The 17733-nt window shown below is 49.2% G+C and overlaps 2 protein-coding genes across 4 annotated transcripts in view; both read left to right on the top strand.

The window, feature by feature from the left end:
• The first annotated feature begins 2935 nt into the window (after positions 1-2935).
• Positions 2936-9343, top strand: LOC102857509 (WD repeat-containing protein 74-like). Its single transcript, XM_006899856.1, has 11 exons — positions 2936-2999; positions 3076-3182; positions 3276-3397; positions 5602-5677; positions 5783-5929; positions 6028-6129; positions 8021-8121; positions 8212-8267; positions 8571-8716; positions 8842-8898; positions 9167-9343. The coding sequence occupies exons 1-11, from the start codon at positions 2936-2938 to the stop codon at positions 9341-9343; spliced, it is 1155 nt and encodes a 384-aa protein (XP_006899918.1).
• An 868-nt stretch (positions 9344-10211) lies between these two features.
• The window catches only part of STX5 (syntaxin 5), a 36321-nt gene continuing 28799 nt past the window's right edge, over positions 10212-17733 (top strand). For 2 of the 3 annotated variants that reach the window (XM_006899810.1, XM_006899809.1), the window contains exons 1-8: positions 10212-10351; positions 10944-11193; positions 13149-13219; positions 13339-13394; positions 13512-13582; positions 16921-17037; positions 17124-17180; positions 17365-17446. In XM_006899810.1, coding sequence (XP_006899872.1) covers positions 10963-11193; positions 13149-13219; positions 13339-13394; positions 13512-13582; positions 16921-17037; positions 17124-17180; positions 17365-17446 — 685 coding nt within the window. In that variant the 5' untranslated portion in view covers positions 10212-10351; positions 10944-10962. The remainder of the gene's footprint in view (positions 10352-10943; positions 11194-13148; positions 13220-13338; positions 13395-13511; positions 13583-16920; positions 17038-17123; positions 17181-17364; positions 17447-17733) is intronic. The other variant, XM_006899811.1, reaches the window with a different exon arrangement.

A 17733-nucleotide genomic window follows, 5' to 3' on the forward strand; every position in this document is an offset into this window, starting at 1 on the left:
ATTAGCACTTTCCCCACTTGCTCTCAGTAATTCTGAGCTCCAATCCAATTCTTCCTTCTCTCTGAATCTTCTCTTTCTTTAAGGATACTGTGCTGATCACTTCTCTATTAAATATTGCTTTCTCCTCACCTTAATTTGTGCCTGTAATCCATTGAAGTTGTTTTTAATGGTTTTATTCCCCCCTTTGATTTGATTCCATTTTTAAACACTTATCAGGAAAAACATTGTGTCCACTTAGTAGATTTTTATCTTCTGAGTTTGAACTAAGTTTTACTTTCTCACCATCAAGCCTCAGGGCAAGGGCAAGATTACCCCCCCTCATCTTGCTTCTTTTGTATTATGTCTTTTACAATCAAGGATGAAGCCACACTCCCCATAAACAGATTAAATAGGTTCATATGGAGTTTATCTTTTTCCCCCCAAATTACAGAAATCTTTATTGATGAGACATTTGTGACAATTTACTTCTCATTTGCTGTCCTTCAGATGTAAGTTTTCTCAGCTTTTTTAATTTTAATTCTTTACTAGTTTATTTAGAAAATTCAAATATATTGTTTGTTTGTTTCTTAATAATTTTAATGAGCATTTACAGAGATTTTGGATTTCCATTCATTCATTCATTGCTGCACTTCTCTCCCAGCCCTCCCCTACCCCCAGAGTTTCTCTTTCAATATGAGTTTCCTAGCTATAGTTGGACTTTGCCATGTGGATCAGCAGGAATATGTGAATAGCCTAAACACAAAGAAATTAGCTATTGATCAATCCACAAAGAGGTTAACCAGCCTTGACATTCAATGGAGCAAGTCAGCAGCAGGAGAATTAGACCTTCCCTGCCCAAGTGGGGAAGAAGCAAGAGAATGTAAGACATCCTTCAAGACCAGACATTCTTGCTCCAGCTAAACCCATGAAGCAATAGCCATGGCCAAGCCAGAGACTTGATGTGACTGGAACCAGAGCTAAGAGGCTTTGACCAAGATTGTTGGACAACCAGGGGTGCGGGTGGCCATAATTCACAGGACTGAGACCTTTGTAACAAGAGGCTCAAGTGTGAGGTGCCTGAGAGCACATTCCAGAAGCCCTTCTCACTGTATTCGACTACTATCCTGGATTATAGCCTTTTGACGTCCCCAATATAATTCTGTGTGGTCTCTGAGCTACCATATCAGACTCTGGACCCAGCAAAGAAGCAAGATTGGTGTTGAGATGAGTAGAAAGAGTTATGGGAGCTTGGGGGACATGTCTGACCTCATAGAATTGGTTTTGTGTTACTGATGCTGTTGATGGGGACAGTTCCCCTTTGTGAAGTCAGTAAAGGTCAGATATGGATGTCCCCATGTGGACTTTGCTCTTTTTACAGTTCTGAGGTAGCTTGGGGTTTTCCCCCTCTCATCTTATAACACAGCAAACAATTCACAATGTAGAATATGGAGATAGATTAGGGCTGATTTGACTTGGCATTTCTATCTAGGTACAAGGTCCACTCCAAGTTTTTTTAAAAAAAAAAAACACAAGAACTTCAGATCCCTCTAAACAAGCATCTCTTAACATTACTTTCATAAAGCAAAACACGTGTAATCCACACCCTGGTGGGAATATGAAACGGATCGGGCACGTACTAGGACTACAGAGCTCTTTCCTACCTAGGATGGCTACTGGAGTGAACCAGTCACAGGAGGCAGCAGCTGTGACTGTTTCTCTGTCAAGGATGTGAAACTGCTCTACCTCCTTTTCCAGAAATAGTCAACTGAGACCCCAGCCCACTTCCCTAACTTGTCAAGAACATCTGTGAGCATCGCCCTACACAAGTTCTTTGTAACACAATGTAAAACCCCTCACTAACTTTTAGTGGGGGCTGGTTTTCTGCTTTAGAGCCAGCCCGGCAGTTTCTCTCTCCTCAATAAACTGTCTTTCTTGGCCTAAACTGGATTCTGTTCTTTCCCAGTGACCTTACAGCACTTCCTAAAAAGGGTTAAAATAGGAACTGGGACACCAATTGATTTATGCACACCCTTGCTTATTAGAGTAATATTTAGCAATGAAAACCGTCCATGGATAAATAAAGGGAATTTGGTATATTCTAAAGAACAATAAAGAATGCTGGAAATATTGCATAACATAAATGAATCTAGAGGACTTTCGGGAGTCCTGGTGGCTTAGTGTTAAAGGATTATGCTGTCAATTCAAAGGTATGTAGTTTGAATCCACTAACTGCTCAACCGGAGAAAGATGGGCAAGGCAGGAGCTCTGCCTCTGAAAAAGTTTTCACTGGTGGTATTGGCGAGATTACCGACTTTTGAACTGTCAAAAGAACACATTTATCCCAGAAAAAGTACAGCAGAGTTCTCCTTAGAATCAAAGGTGATAAAACTTCATCTCATAGACTTTGGGCAGGTTGCTAGGAGACATTATTCCTTGGAGAGGGACATCATGCTTGGGAAGGCGAAAGGTTGGCGAAAGAGAGGAAATCTCTCAATCGGATGGATTGACACAGTGACTGCAGCATTGGGATCAAGTGTGTGGGAGATGTTGAGGATGGAATAGGACAGGTCAGGGTTCTGATCTGTTGTTCATACGGTCGCTATGGCTCATATTCGACTCAATGACACAAGAACCCTAACAACCATTGAAAAAAAGGGGAGGTGAAGGGAGGAAATCATTATATTTCACATTCTTTATTATGTGCCGTCGGAACTATGAATCGGAAGCGACTCATAGCTCACCCTCGAGCGCTTTTTCAGAGGCAGTAAAGCGCACGAGAGGAGGATGCCCGTCTTTCTCCCGCGCAGGCGCCGGTGGATTCGAACCGCCCCCTTTGTGTAGTGGCGCTGAGTTCTTTAAGTCCCACCCCCCAGCAGCTGTCTTCCGGGCCCGCGTCGGCGCTCTCTGGTGACGTAGCGCTGCGCCGGAAGCGCGCCCGCGGGCTCCGCGGGCTGTCATGGCGGCCGCCGGCGCGCGCTGGAACCACGTGTGGGTTGGCACCGAGACAGGCATCCTGAAAGGTGGGTGTCCGAGCTGAACGTGGGGGTGCGGGGGTCGCTCTCCCTCAGCCCCGCACCTGACCCGCGCGTCCTGCAGGGGTGAACCTTCAGCGCAAGCAGGCTGCCAACTTTACGGCGACCGGCCAGCCGAGGCGCGAGGAGGCGACCAGCGCCCTGTGCTGGGGCTCCGGCGGCGAGACCCAGGTACACCGTCGCGAGCCGGACCGGAGCTGGGGGCGGGGGCAGGGACACCATGGCCTCGCCTTCTCTGCACCCCTCCCCCTCTCTGTCCCCCAGATACTGGTGGGCTGTGCAGATGGCGTAGTGAGGAGCTTCAGCACGGAGGAGGGCACGTTCCAGGGCCAGAGGCACTGCCCGGGCGGAGAGGGCACGTTTCGAGGCCTCGCGCAGGCCGATAGGTAAGACTGATCCGCTCGCTGAACACTTGGTTGCTTGGGAGAACTTTGAGGCTCCCTCAGCGCCTCTGTACACTGGTAATAACCATTAGGTAACACAGATCCGCCGAGTGACAGGGACCTGGACTCGTGCCTTTGTTCATTTATCTCTTTAACAAGTAATTGTTGAATATCTACCGAGTTCAGACACTGGGCTAAGTTCGTAACTGCAGGAGCCTGCGTTCATCGGGTTTGCATTCACTGGGATTTCTTCCTGGCTCCACCATAACCAACTTTCTAGGAGATCTTGAGCAAGTCATGTAGTCGTTTTAAGTATGTTTGAAATGGCTTTAAATGAGGACTGGCCATCACTGACAAGGTGGTGAGGCACCCAAAGATAGGAAGGTGTCAGAGGTCACGTTACAGGCCTTTGAGAATAAAGTGAGAAGAGTGTGAACTGCTAGGCTGCACAGGTTTGACAGCATTGATTCTGCTGGGTGAGGGCAGGAAGGAGGACGGGACATTTGAACTGGGTTTTGGTAGGTTTTTAACTAATGGCGGAGGTGGTGAGGTTTCTAGAAAAAGGGCCTTAACCTCAAAGAGGTTTGGTTGCAGGCACAGAGTCCATTTTAGGGAGTTGAAGCTGAGGAAGCATTTTAACACGTTGCCGCACAATTTTAAATTGACAATTGTGCTTAGAAACACATTTTTTTTCAATTGTTTATGACTGCCATACGAATGATGTTCCTTTTTTTATTAATTAACATGTGCGTGATGGCATAGCCATCATTTGCGGCAACGTGTTAATAAAATGAGCAAACTAGATGGAGATTAGGTGCTTTAAGTGCCAAGCTGAGAGAGTTCTGCCATTGTTTTGTAGGTAGTAGGGTTTGAAGGGTTTTGAGCTGGAAGTTCTGTGGTCAGTGCAGCAGTATGAAGGATGGGTTGGAGTGAGTGCAGGTGGGAGATTGTTGTTGTTGTTATGTGCCATCAAATTGCCTGCGACTCATAGTGACCCCATGTACAGCCACCTTAAACCCTGCTCTATCCTGTGCCAATCTCATTGTCTCTGACACACCTACCCCCATTGCCTCAGGCACTGAATCAATCCATCTCATCGAGGATTTTCCTCTCTTGTGCTGTCCTTCCATCCTCCCAAGCATGAGTCTCTAAGGACTGGTTCCACCTTGCAACATACCCAAAGTATGTCAGATATAGCTTCAGAATCTTTGCCACCAAGGAGCATCCTGGTCTCACCCTCTCTTGGATGAACCTTTTTGTTCTAGTAGTCTGTGGTGTATTCAGTACTCTTCTGCAGCACTACAGTTCAAAGGCATCAATTCTTCTGTCATCCCCAGTTATGGTCCAGGTTTCTGATGCATAGCAAGTAGTAATTGCCTGAATCAGGTGCACCTTAGTCTCTAGACTGACATCATTGCTCTTCAGTACTTTGGAGAGGTCTCTGACAGCAGACTTTGCCAGTGCAGTTTGTCTTTTAATTTCCTGGTTGCCGGTGCCAAGATTATTGATTGTGGAGCCAAGCAAACTAAAGCTGTCTCAGTCTCTTCACCATTTATTGTTGCCATAGGAACAGGAAATTGGTACTGAGAACTTGAAGCAGGAGGGGTTGACAGATGTGAGAAAGCACATTGAGCATGTAGTTAGGCTATACAGAACATGAGAAAAGACTTGAACTTCATGAGAAGGATACCTTGAAGAAGAGATTGCCTTTAGTTCCTGGATTCAGAACAGGGAACAGATGTATCAGAGACTTGCATTTGACTTTGGCCAGACCCTAAATGTGACTGGGCTTTTATCTTTTCACATCTACTCATTTTAAACCCTGGTAACTGACTTACGATTCAGAAAGATGAGCAAAGCCAGATGTCGCCAGAGATAGCTATGGGCTGGCGAAAGCACTCTCCTCTGGGTTATCACAGGCTTAGTTCCTCCCTCTGATGTTAACATTTATGACTGAGGGGCAAGTATTTCCATTTTTCAGAGCTTTAATTTCCTCGCTTACAAAATTGGTCAACCTTTAGTTGTTGAGGAAATGAGTGAACCATGGAAGCTAGAAGTTGTCAAGCTCTGTCCAGACTCATTACATAGAGGCTTCCTTGGGAACTAGGCAGGAAGTCTCCCTTTTAATCGGAGTTCAGGGTAGGTTGTCTCTGGCTTAGGCTTGAAAATTTTTTCTTTTTGCATAACCTCTTCCCTTTAATCTGCAGCAACCTCATCACATGTGTGGAGTCTGGGATTCTTCGAGTCTGGGGTGACAATGACAAGGAGGAGTCTTCCGAACCAGTGAGGCTCCCCTACCCTGATGGTTGGGGAAGGTTGAGGCTGGGCGTGATGAGGGCTGTAGGGTTGGAGTCTCTGAGACTGACACTCATATCAAATTCTTGGCAGCTTCTGGAGCTGAAGGTGGGCCCTAGTGTGTGTAAGATGCGTCAAGACCCAGCACATCCCCATGTGGTTGCCACTGGAGGGAAAGAGAATGCCTTGAAGGTTTGGGACCTACAGGGCTCCGAGGAGCCTGTGTTCAGAGCCAAGAACGTGAGTGACGAGTGGGGAGGTGAGGCCCAAGTTCCAGGGAGACCAGTCTGATAGGCTTTAGGGATTGATGGAGGTCCTGCATCTGCCCATCTCACCAGGTACGGAATGACTGGCTTGACCTGCGGGTTCCCATCTGGGAGCAGGACATTCATTTCCTCCCTGAGTCACAGAAGATTGTCACCTGCACTGGCTACCACCAGGTGAGACACCCAACACCAGCTTCCTTGTGGGCTTAAGCAGCCCCCATGCTTAGCATAGCTGTCCCTCTCACCAGCATTTTCCTATCCCTAAACTGTCCTATGAGGGAGCTCTTCGCCATTCTTCTCAGCCCCATCACTAGCCAGTGACTTCCTGACCATCTTCTGGGATGGAGTTTCCTAAACTATGGCTTTTCCTTTCCCTCCTTCCTGGAAGAAAGTATCCTCTTAATACATAGTGGGACGCATAGGATACAGGTGTCGGGAAGGACATTGGGCTGGGTGTCAGGAACTCCTCTGGTCCTGATGCTGCCTGTCATTTTTCTTCGGAGCCCAGGCCTGACCCTGGACTAGGGATCATGACAGTTCTCTCTTTTGAAGTCCTAAGATCCAGAAGGCAGGACTGAGTGTATTTGCCCTATTTCCTTCACTTCTGCATCTCTGAAGTCTAATGGTTGTTTAGTCTAAAATGCTATCTTTGCCCAAAGCATGTGAGGGCTTCCTCTCTCTTCATTCCTTCAGTCTGAACCCAAGACTGGGAATTCAGCACCTCCTGACAGTTGAATTGACATGCTTTCTCTGTCTTCCTCCTCCTGCGTGGACAGATGAGGGGACGGAACGCACACACCTGTGGGAATGCTGTCCTCTTTCCCAGCCTGGGGCCACTTGCCTCGGCCCTGTCCATTATGCTAAGTAGACTCAGTTTACTCATCCTGCTAAGATGTTCTGGTAGCACCTGTAACCCTCCTGATTCTTAGAATACCTACCTAGGAATATCTCCACTTCCCAAACATTTCCACCTTCCAAGTTCTTTACCATTTCTTCACCATGATACTGTATTTCTCTTCTGGGTTCAGCAATTCACTAGAACAACCACCCAGAGTTCACAGACTGTACTAAGTGGTTAAGTGGTTTATTAGGGAAATAACAGTATAATCTGGGATCCGAATCAACCAGCTTCAGGCGGACAGCACATCACTCCCTCCTTGAGTGCAGGCAGCTCTCAGCCCTTCTCAGCTTTGCAAACAAGCAGGCCCCTTGCTCTGCTGTGTGACATCCCTCGGCCAGGCCTCTGCCCTGGGCCTCTCCATTGCTGACCTGCCTCAGAGCTAGTATAACAGCTTTGTTCAGCCTCTGAGCTCATTCCAGCAGGTTTCTGCTGTCTCAACCACTTCTACCACAGAGCCCCTTCAGGCCTTTTGTCGTCAGGGTTAGAACCTTTCACCTCTGCTACAGCTTCCTGAGTAGATTCTTCATGCCTTTTCTCTCCATGCTTCTCTCTTTTTGCCTCTCTGTCCTTTTAACTTTTCTAAAACCTCTGGTGATGTCTACTTATATAGGCAAACTCTTGTCAGTTTTAAATGACAGCATTCCTAGCAGGGCCACAAATTGACTAATCCCCTCACTGGACCATGTTGTTGTTGTTACGATGCAGAGTCAGAACCAGCCCAATGGCACAGGAGGAGATTGCTCATCTTTCTGTTGGAGCAGCTGCTGGAGTTGAACCTCATGACTTTGGGTTGGCAGTGCAACTCCTTACTACCAGGCCACCAGAGCACTGGTGGACGGTAGTTACTTTGTCGAGATGCTGCTGTAGTGACCAGTGGCAAAGCTTTGACCAGTCACAAAAAGTGTCAAACCATCAAGTTGTGTACAGTCTACCTAGGAAGTATCTATCAGTATAGACCAGAACAATGAAAGTAGCTCCTAGTGGCTGCGGGGGTGGGAGGCTTCACTCAAGCTGTCCTCCTCCCCAAAGAATCAGGCAAAGGACCACATTAAGGAACCCATTTGACTACACCTGCTGTTGGGCACGTTATGAACAGGCAGCGCACGAGGCTGAGAAGTCTGTGAGGGCTGTGGGTGCTCTTGTGATGCCTCAGTATCCTTCCAGGTCCGTGTCTACGATCCAGCCTCCCCCCAGCGCCGTCCAGTCCTAGAGGCCACGTATGGAGAGTATCCCCTAACAGCCATGACCCTCACTCCTGGGGCCAAGTGAGTGCTAGGCGGGTAGGCTGGGTGGCGGGGGCTTGCTGAGGGCTCCAGGACATTCCTGCTCACCATGCCCACCTCTGACCTCTCCAGTTCAGTGATCGTGGGGAACACTCATGGGCAGCTGGCAGAAATTGACCTTCGGCAAGGTGAGCAGACTTGGGACAAGGGTGAGGAGGGCTGGGCTGAAGGGCAGACCTCCCTCAGAGGCAGTGTGGTGGGCGTTTGTGGCCTCTGTTCAGGTGCCAAATGGCCCAGGCTTGAAGCTGTGTGACCTTAGACAGATTATTTCAACTCTCTGTGCCCAGGTTTCATCACCTGTGAAATGGAGAGATGACTGACTGATGACTCCTGTCTCAGTTAGAGGGAGGGCTAAGCGCTGACATGCACAGTGGTCTCTGCAGCCTACAGTAATGTTGGCTGGGCAACTGCACTTATACCCTTGTCCCTAGGGCGCCTCGTGGGCTGTCTGAAGGGGCTGGCAGGCAGCGTCCGGGCCTTGCAGTGCCACCCTTCGAAGCCCCTCCTAGCCTCCTGTGGACTGGACAGAATCCTGAGGGTGCACCGGATCCGAAACCCCCGGGGTCTGGAGCACAAGGTGAGCACTAGACTGGCTGAGTCTTGACCCATGGCCCAGTTCACAGTTGGAGCTCACTGCCCTCTGCTCCTGTCGCCACCTGCTTCGGCAGGTCAGGGCGCCTAACGGCCCCTCATCTGTTACAGGTTTATCTCAAGTCTCGGCTGAACTGCCTCCTCCTCTCAGGCAGGGACAACTGGGAGGTGAGTGACTGGATCTGGGAACAGGGAGGGGAGGCCTAGGGCACATTTGAGACAATTTCTCCAGGAGGAACACAGACCTGGAGCTGCCCATTTGCCAGCCAGAGCACTGGGCTTCTCCATAGTATTGTTGGCAAGAGTGACATGTAACTGGACCAGAGGGGCTTCTCAGCGGGAGAACACGGGGCAGCTGGGGCTTCGTTCCCGGGGAGGGTGTCCTCCTGTGGGTCTCTGTCCCCTCTGCCCCTGATTCGTGGGCTCTCCTCACCAGGATGGGCCTCAGGAACCTCCAGAGCCCAAGAAGTGCCCAGAAGACACAGAGACGGATCAGCTGTGGGCTGCTTTGGAGGCAGCTGCCAAGCGCAAGCTCCCCGATTCCGCGCAGAGCCAGACGGCGCCCCAAGCCAGGCATACAAAGAAGAAGAGGCCTGGGTCCACTAGGCCCTGAACACCCCACCCACTCTGTAAATAAATGTACAGCACCCACCATGACCTTGAGCTTTCTGTGATGTGAGAAAGGAAAAGAGGCGGCTTGGGGGTGGGGGCTCCCCGAGCTGGGGTGGGGGCACTTCTGACGTCATAAAAGCCGAGTGAGGGGCCCGCTGGCAGGGCTGGCACAGTGCGGTCCTCGCGGGGGGGTCCATGGGCTGCTGTCCAGACAAGGACCTTAAGAATGAGGCGGCCAAGGAAGTGGAATCTACGGAAGGTGGGACTCAGCAAGTGGGGGGAAAGGGCAGGACTGGGGAGGGAGCTGCCTCCCGGGGTCACTGGACAGGGGAGGGTGGCGTGGCGCTCAGCGGTGCGGTGGACATCGACCCCGTCCGTCGTAGGCACCGAAGTGACGGATGCCACGGAAATGCCGAACCAAGCGAGGCGCAAGTCCACCGACAGCCTGCTGATCACTGTGCTGTGGCGGCGGCTGTCCCTGTTCAGCCGGCGGGGCTCCTCCCGGTCGACCAGACAGTCAGTCCAGATTCAAAGGATGGGGAACTTGGAAAACATCCCGTCGGAGATCCTGGAGGAGCCAGAGAACGGCTGACTCCAGTCCCCAGGTCACTTGGTCCCCGCCTCCAGAGAATAAAGTTTCTAACACGGCCGTGCGCGCGCTCGTTCCTCGTTGCCCAGACAGCGCAGGTGTCGCGGGCTCTTTAAGGCTCCATCCCAGGTCCAGGTCCCGGGCTCCCGAGGGGACTCTTTAGGGGCGGGGCCACGCTTTCAGCCCAACCAATGGGAAGGCACAGTCACTTTGACGCTGAGGCCGGGGGTGCGTCTGCCGGGGAGCCGGACTCGGACAGGCGTGGCGCCGCGCTGTCGTCACCGGGGTCGGGCTAACGTGTGGGTGACGTGGCGGCTTCTAATCTTTGGCCGGATTTCGGCGGCTTCTGGGCTCGGGAAGGAGGCAGTGACGGACCGGGAGACATTGGCATTGGCAGCGGCGGCAGGCGGCAGTGAGGAGGTAGGATTCTCTGGCAGAGGGGACCCGGCTGCCGTGTCAGCTCCGGGACCGCGGCTCTCCGGGGGTGGGGATGGGCCGGGGGAGGGGAGCGGGGAAGGAGCAGGCAAGTCTTGCTGGCTGGGAGGTGAGCGAATGTCTCACTGTCCAATCAAGAAGGCGGCTCTTGAGAAAGACGTCGGTATTAGCCAATCAGTGGTTGTAGTCCTCCAGGAGGCGGAACTTTGGCAGGGGTGGGACTTCCTGTTTTAAATAAACACCTTAAGGGTCCCCCTCCGCCCACCGGAGTGTGTTCACCCCCCGCCCCCAGGAATCCCGTCACCGGTTCTCCCTGCGGAGCCTCGGGGCCCCCAGACCTGGCTCTGGCCCTGACCCTCCCCAGGGCCCTGGGCCCGCGCTCCGACCACCGGAGCCAAGTTTGAAGAGTCTAAGGAGGGGACGACTTGAGCCGGGCAGAAAGCGGGGCCCGTTCTGCTGCTGGTGGTCTCAGGCGGCAGTCTTTGCCCGAGGCAGGAAGCACCCGAGGATCTGGGGTCGGGAGGAACTTGATGGGAAGGAGGCTGCCCGGGGAATGACACTCTCCCCTCCACAACAGTCCGAGGTTATGCGTCTCAATGATCCCGCGGAAACGCTACGGGTCTAAGAACACGGATCAGGGTGTCTACCTGGGTCTCTCAAAGACACAGGTCCTGTCCCCTGCAACTGCTGGCAGTAGCAGCAGCAGCAGCGACTTCGCCCCTCTGCCCCCCCAAGTGGCCCTGGTCCCTCCCCCTCCCGACACCATGTCCTGCCGGGACCGGACCCAGGAGTTCCTGTCTGCCTGCAAGTCCCTGCAGAGCCGTCAGGTAAGGACCTGGAGTGGGAGAGGCGAGGGGGAGAGGTGGGCTCCGGGAACTGATGTGGTTCTGGGGACACAGGTGAAGGACTCCTGATCGCCCCTCATTGCCTTCCAGGAAGATCAGGCTCACGGCTGACGCTCCCTTGGGGCTCCGAAGCTGTAAATTGCAGGGGAGAAGATAAGATGGTCCATCAGTTCTCCCAAGGAGCCCCTGGTGGATTCGAACCGCCTGGGAGACGTGGCCTTTGGATTAACTCAACTCCCTGCAGAGGATGCTACTCTCGAATTCTTTGTGGGGTAAAAGTGGGTTAGGTAAGGAGAGGCAAGGACCTTGACTTTGGTGGAGAACCTCCTGAAGACAAGATTGCTGGGAGTCCTACCTTAGGGCCAGAGGTGGCTGCACTGGGTTTGATTTGGATAAGAAACAGAGAAGGAGCTATTAGTTGGAGGCACACATCTTGAATTCTAATTCCTTCCTAGTTTTAACACACAAATTTACTCTGTGACATGAGGGACTTAAGTGTTTAGACCTTGGGATTATTTTTTTAAAATTTATTTGTTATTATTTGTGTGTGTGTGTGTGTGTGTGTGTGTGTGTGTGTACTGTCAAATCGGATCTGACTGGTACAGGGGGAGATTGCCCCTCCTTCTCCAGCAGAACAACTGGTGGATTCGAACCACGTACCTCTGGGATTGCAGTGCAGCTTCTTGCCACTAGGCCACCAGAGCTTCCCGGACCTTGGGATTTTTATCTTGAAAATAAGAGAAGTTTTATAGATCAGTGATTTTTCTCAAAATCACTCTGGAGTGTTTTTTAAGAAACAAGTAGATTTCCTTTGTCACAGTCCAGATTTATAAATCTGATTAGGAAGGATCTGGATAACTTGTGTTTTAAAATATTTCCATGTTCAGCTTTTGTTGATAACTCCTTTTCTGTAAAATCTCCAAATTCCTTACAGTTTTCTTTGATTCTGGGAATAGAGTGGTAACTCTGGTTACCATTTTGTTGTTGTGTTATGTGCTGTCGAGTCGCTTGCGACTTATAGCGACCCTATGTACAAGACCCCTAAACCTATATACGACAGGGAGCGCTGGAGGCTTAGTGTTACGGAGTTTCACTGCCAACCCTAAGGTTCTAATCCACCAACTCCTCTGTGGGGAGAAAGATGGATCATTTCCTCCTATGTGATTTGTTGTGTACCATTGAGTCAGAACTGACTAATAGCGGGTTTTCAGAGGCAGTAAATCAACAGAAGAGGTGGTTGCCCACCTTTGTCCTGCAGAGCAGCTGATTGGTTTCATCTGAATGCCTTCATGTTAGAGGTGCAGCTCCTCACCACTAGGCCACCGGACTTACTTCCTGTACAATTTATGGCCTCCAAATACTACGACAGGGTTCTGACTTGATGGTACATAACCTGCTGCCTTTATCCAAAGTGCATTCTACTTCCAGTGCCATTCATTTCAAGCAACAATCAGAGGTAGATGGATTGTCTTCATTTAGAGTGGAGGTGTAAGTGACTTGCCCAAAGTTGCTCAATTTATAACTAAATAAACCCCAAACCAACAAACCCGCTCATTGCTGTTGAGTTGGAATTGACTCATAGCTGACCATCCATCCAGTGGATTTTTGGAGGCTCTAACTTACATAGGAGGAGATTGCCTGTCTTTCTCCCACGGAACCACTGGTGGATTCAAAGTGCCGGAAAGGTACCATTGGGTTAGCAGCATTAATTCCTTACAGACTCTACCACCAGAAAGTCTTCAGTTTGTAACTAGAGCCAACTTTGAACCTGAATCTGCTTGTCTTCAATCTGGGCTCCAAACTGCCACTACTCCTAAGCCTTGATTATCAGGACCTCATCAGTAGAAAGAAGTCACTTATCACGTCCCTGAGCAGCAATCAAGTCTGGGAATGGAGCGGGGAGAACTAATATTGTCACTTCCTGACATTCTTTTCAGAATGGAATCCAGACAAATAAACCAGCTCTGCGTGCTGTCCAGCAGCGCAGTGAATTCACTCTCATGGCCAAGTGAGTCGAATGAGGCATTGTGGTGGGTTGCTGTCCTGTCTGAGAAGTGGGTTTGCTTTGGATGCCCTTGACTTTCTAGGCTGGGATTGGTTAGCGTTCTCACTAACGCTCATTTGCAGGCGCATTGGAAAAGATCTCAGCAACACGTTTGCCAAGCTGGAGAAGCTGACGATCTGTGAGTGTCATGGGAGTTTTTCAGAGGTGGGGCAGTGAACTGGAGAGGGCTGAGGAACTTACTCCTTGAGTCGTATCTCTGACCTCACCTGTGGTGACTTCTCATTTGTCTCTGCAGTGGCAAAGCGCAAGTCTCTCTTTGATGATAAAGGAGTGGAAATTGAAGAGTTAACATATATCATCAAACAGGTGAACTACTCGCCACCAGTCAGTCATTTTCCATTGACATGGAAGCCCAGAGCAGATTTCTAGAGCCAGCCCTGTGTATCCTCCTCATCTATGATCCTGTAGATGTGAATGGATTGCCTGCTGTGTACAAAGAACTGCTGGGCACTGGTGACACAAACGTGAGGCAAGATGGCTCTTTTCAGGTTTATTATTTAGAAGAGGTATCCAGCTCCGTAACTTCCTAGTTCCAAGGAGTTAAAGGCAAGTGGTATGGATCTTACAAAAGGATTGAGATCCAGTGATGCTGGGAAGGATTTTATAGAGGAGACAGAATCGGAAGCAGTTTCTCTTCTTGGGTAGCAGTAGTAGAAGGACTTTACAGACAGAAAATGGTGTATGTGGAGACATGGCTTTACAAAGGAATGTTCAAGAATAAGACTGCTTTTCAGACATCATCTGTTCAGAAAGGCTTGTACTTATTTAACCACGCTTGCTGTTTAAAACTCCAGGGCCCAGATTCTGACCCCCTTGTCCTGCTCTTTTCTTTTTCTGTTCTAACATTTCTAGAATTGTCTTAGCTATTACAGTTGTTTATTGTTTGCCTCTGTTTCCTCCAACCTCTCCCACCTCTGCCCATTCCACTACTCCCCAAAAAGAAAACTAAAGTATAAGTGCCAGATGGATGGGGATTTTTTCTTTTCTTAATGTTTTTTCACAGATACAGTGTAAGTTTCTGTATAATGTGTTTAACATACATAATGGAAATTCCAGAACACTTGAAGATGCTCATATAAAACCTATACATAGACCAAAAGGCAGTCTTTTGAATAAAACAAGAAGATCCTGCATGGTTTACTATCAGGAAAAGTAGGTGTCAGGGCTTGTAATCTGTATGTGGAACAATCTGAGACACTGGCCTATTTGAAGAATGCAGAAAGAGTATTAGAAGAAGACTGGTATACATACAGCCCATGATAAAAGATGGCACAAGCTTGCTTACTGAAAGCAAAGAGACTTAAAAGCATTTCTTGATGAAGAACAAAAACTCCAGCCCTCAGTATGGATTACAGCTCAGCATAAAAAATTAAAACAGGACCAAGAGGCAACTTCAGGATAAATGGAGAAAAAAATTAAGAGTTGCCAAAGATTTAATTTATTTTAGGTCTGTAATTATTTCCCATGAATACAGCACTCAAGACATCAAACAACATATTACATTGAGTGAAACTGCAGAACACCTCTTTAAAGTGTAAAAAGTTAAGATAGCTCTTTAAGGACTAAGATACACTTGGCTCAGGCCATAGGATTTTCATTTGCTTCATATGCATGTGACAGCTGGACCTTTAAAAAAAGAAAACCTAAGAAGACTTAATGCCTTTTAACTAGGATGTTGTCAAAGAATGTTGGGTATACCGTAACTACCAGGAGAATGAACAAACCTGTCCTGGAAGGTGTACAGCCAGGAAGCTCCTTAAAAGGAAGAACAGTGAGACTTGATGAAGTCCACACTGAGCATGTGATCAGGAGGGACCAGTCCCTGGAGAAAGACGTCACACTTGGTAAGGCCAATGGAAAAGAGGAAGAACTTCAGTGAGGTGGGTTGACGCAGTGGGTGAGACAGTGGATTGAAAATTGCAACGACTGTGGGACGGTACAGGACTAGGCAGTGTTGTGTTCGTTTTCCGTAGGGTCACTAGGCGCCGTCACCAACTTGACAGCACCTGACAACCCCGCAGAGAAGGCTCTCAGTGTTGAATGAGTGACAGGTGATGAGGCCGGGAAATTAGGCTGAAGGCTGGTTGTGAAGGTCACTGGAGGTCTTGCTGAGAAATGTGGAACTCTATGAATGCCATGGGCTATGGAGAGTCTTTAGGAGGAAAATAGGACCTGAAACCTGGTTGAGGCAGAAAGGCCTGGGACGTGGAGGGGAGTCGGGACAGCTAGCTTGATATAGAGACGATTGTGGTAGAGGCCGGCCGCAGCATAGGCGCTGCCCAGCATGCTCTTGAGAAGCATTGCTGCATACACAACCAGTTTACTGGCTGCAGACAGACCTGAATTTCAATCCTTTATCTCCCACTTAGGGCATGACCTTGGGTCAGTGATTTCATCTGCAGTTCCCTTATTAGTAAAAAGAGGACAATAGCAGTACATGATAAGATTATTGTGAGCATTTATTTATTTTTCAGTCCTTCATATTAGTGAGTGCTTTTTGGCTACCTGGGGCTGGAATTCATCAGTGAACAAGGTAGATGTGTTCCTTGCCCAGGAAGAACTTTCTGATTTGGTGAGAGAAGCTATGTGCAAGAAAACAGAAAAGACAGTACCAGCTGATCATAAATTCTGTCCGTGGTGAAAACAAGGTCAGTTACTCAGCAGGAGCTACTTGAGATGGGTCCTTAGGATGACTTGGCTGAAGAAGTGACATTTGAGACCTGATTGATGGTGGGAGATACGCTGTTGTGGCATAGAAAGCCTAGCCATGATGTTAATGCACTGTGGTGAAAATAAGCAGGTCACAGGTTTACCCTTTGGCAGTAAAAGGAATTTTCTCCTCCCCCTTTAACTGATTTGAGTGAAAGTTTACAAAAGTAAATTGGCTTTCTCTTCAGCCATTCATAACGCATTTTGTTTTATGGCACTAAAATACCCACATGGTAACCACATTTTCTCCACTTTCCTATCTCTTTTCATTAATCTTATTTTACTCTGTTCCTGCCTTCTGAGCTAAAAGAAATTCTGCATATAAAAAGTACTTAGTGTCTTTAGGAAACCTTGGAAAATAGCAGATGATTTTCCCTTCTCCTGAATGGGGTCTGGGTACTTTCTTGACGCACATGCTCTAAGTAAGGAATTGTATGGCTGTGAGCAAGGCCTTGCCAGGGTGTGTAAGGCTGTGGACGGTGAACAGGTCCCTTCTCAGGGTTCGTAGGATGGTGGGTGGTGAGCCGGCCCCCCCCCAGGGTGCATAGGGCAGTGGACAGTGAGCAGGCCCCTCCACAGGGTACGTAGGGCGGTGGACGGTGAGCAGGGCCTCACTAGGGTGGTGGGTGGTGTACAGGGTCTCCCCAGGGTGCGTAGGGCAATGGATTGTGGAGATAGAAACAAATCACTTACAAATGACTGTGGCCGTGTTTGCCTTTTTTTCTGGCTCTTCCCTCGCTCTTAGCGAACCTGAGAGCCTTCTAGTCAGGAAATCTCTGCTGTTCATTCTGATAGGACAGAGATTCCCTGACTCCTGCTAAAAACTTCCATGTGCCGGCCTCGCCAGAGATGTCAGCGTGGTAGAGGGCTCTGAGGACCCTGGTTGATACTGAGTTGTTTTATTTTTCTTTGTTTTGTTTGGGCTCTTTCACCAGGACATTAATAGCCTCAACAAACAAATAGCTCAGCTTCAGGATTTTGTGAAGGCCAAGGGCAGCCAGAGTGGCCGGCATCTGCAGACGCATTCCAACACCATTGTGGTCTCCTTGCAGGTGAGAACTGGGAGAAGGGGCGTAGGAAGCAGAGAGAGGGGGAGAGTCTTTGTTTCTCTAGCTGACCTTTTCTTCTTTCTTCCTAGTCCAAACTGGCCTCCATGTCCAATGACTTCAAATCAGTTCTAGAAGTGAGAACAGAGGTGAGCAAAATTTGTATAACAACAAGGGTGGGAATCAGGTTGGGCGGAAGGGCCCAAAAGGCGAATGGGAGGGAGGGCTTTTGGAAGAAAGAGGGCAGCAGGATCATGAGGCCGACAGGAAGGCTCTCTTTAAATGGCCTCTTTCTAGAGACCTTCAGACTTTTGCATTTCCCTCCAATCCTAGAATCTGAAGCAACAGAAGAGCCGGAGGGAACAGTTCTCGAGAACCCCTGTGTCAGCCCTGCCCCTCACCCGCAACCATTTGGGTAAGTCACACACAGTTGGGGAAGTCCCAGGGAGACGAAACCTAGTTCATTTTGGTTGTTGAGGGCTCTAAAGGGAGGAGAAGGAAGGGCCAAGGAGGCTGCCTGGTCCCTGCAGTACAGGCTTTGATAGACTTTATCCCTAAGAGTCAAGTGGGATTGCTCAGACTTGCCGTCCTCAACTGTGTTTCTCACATTGTTGCTTTTGGGAGTGAACTCACTAATGCTGCAGAAGAACAATAGTATCTGATGGGTTTTGTGTGCTTGCTTTAGTCCTGTTCTGTCCTTGA

The sequence above is a fragment of the Elephantulus edwardii genome, unplaced genomic scaffold (genome assembly GCF_000299155.1).
Source record: "Elephantulus edwardii isolate Elephantulus edwardi_28Jun2011 unplaced genomic scaffold, EleEdw1.0 scaffold00268, whole genome shotgun sequence".
Classification (NCBI taxonomy): Eukaryota; Metazoa; Chordata; class Mammalia; order Macroscelidea; family Macroscelididae; genus Elephantulus; species Elephantulus edwardii.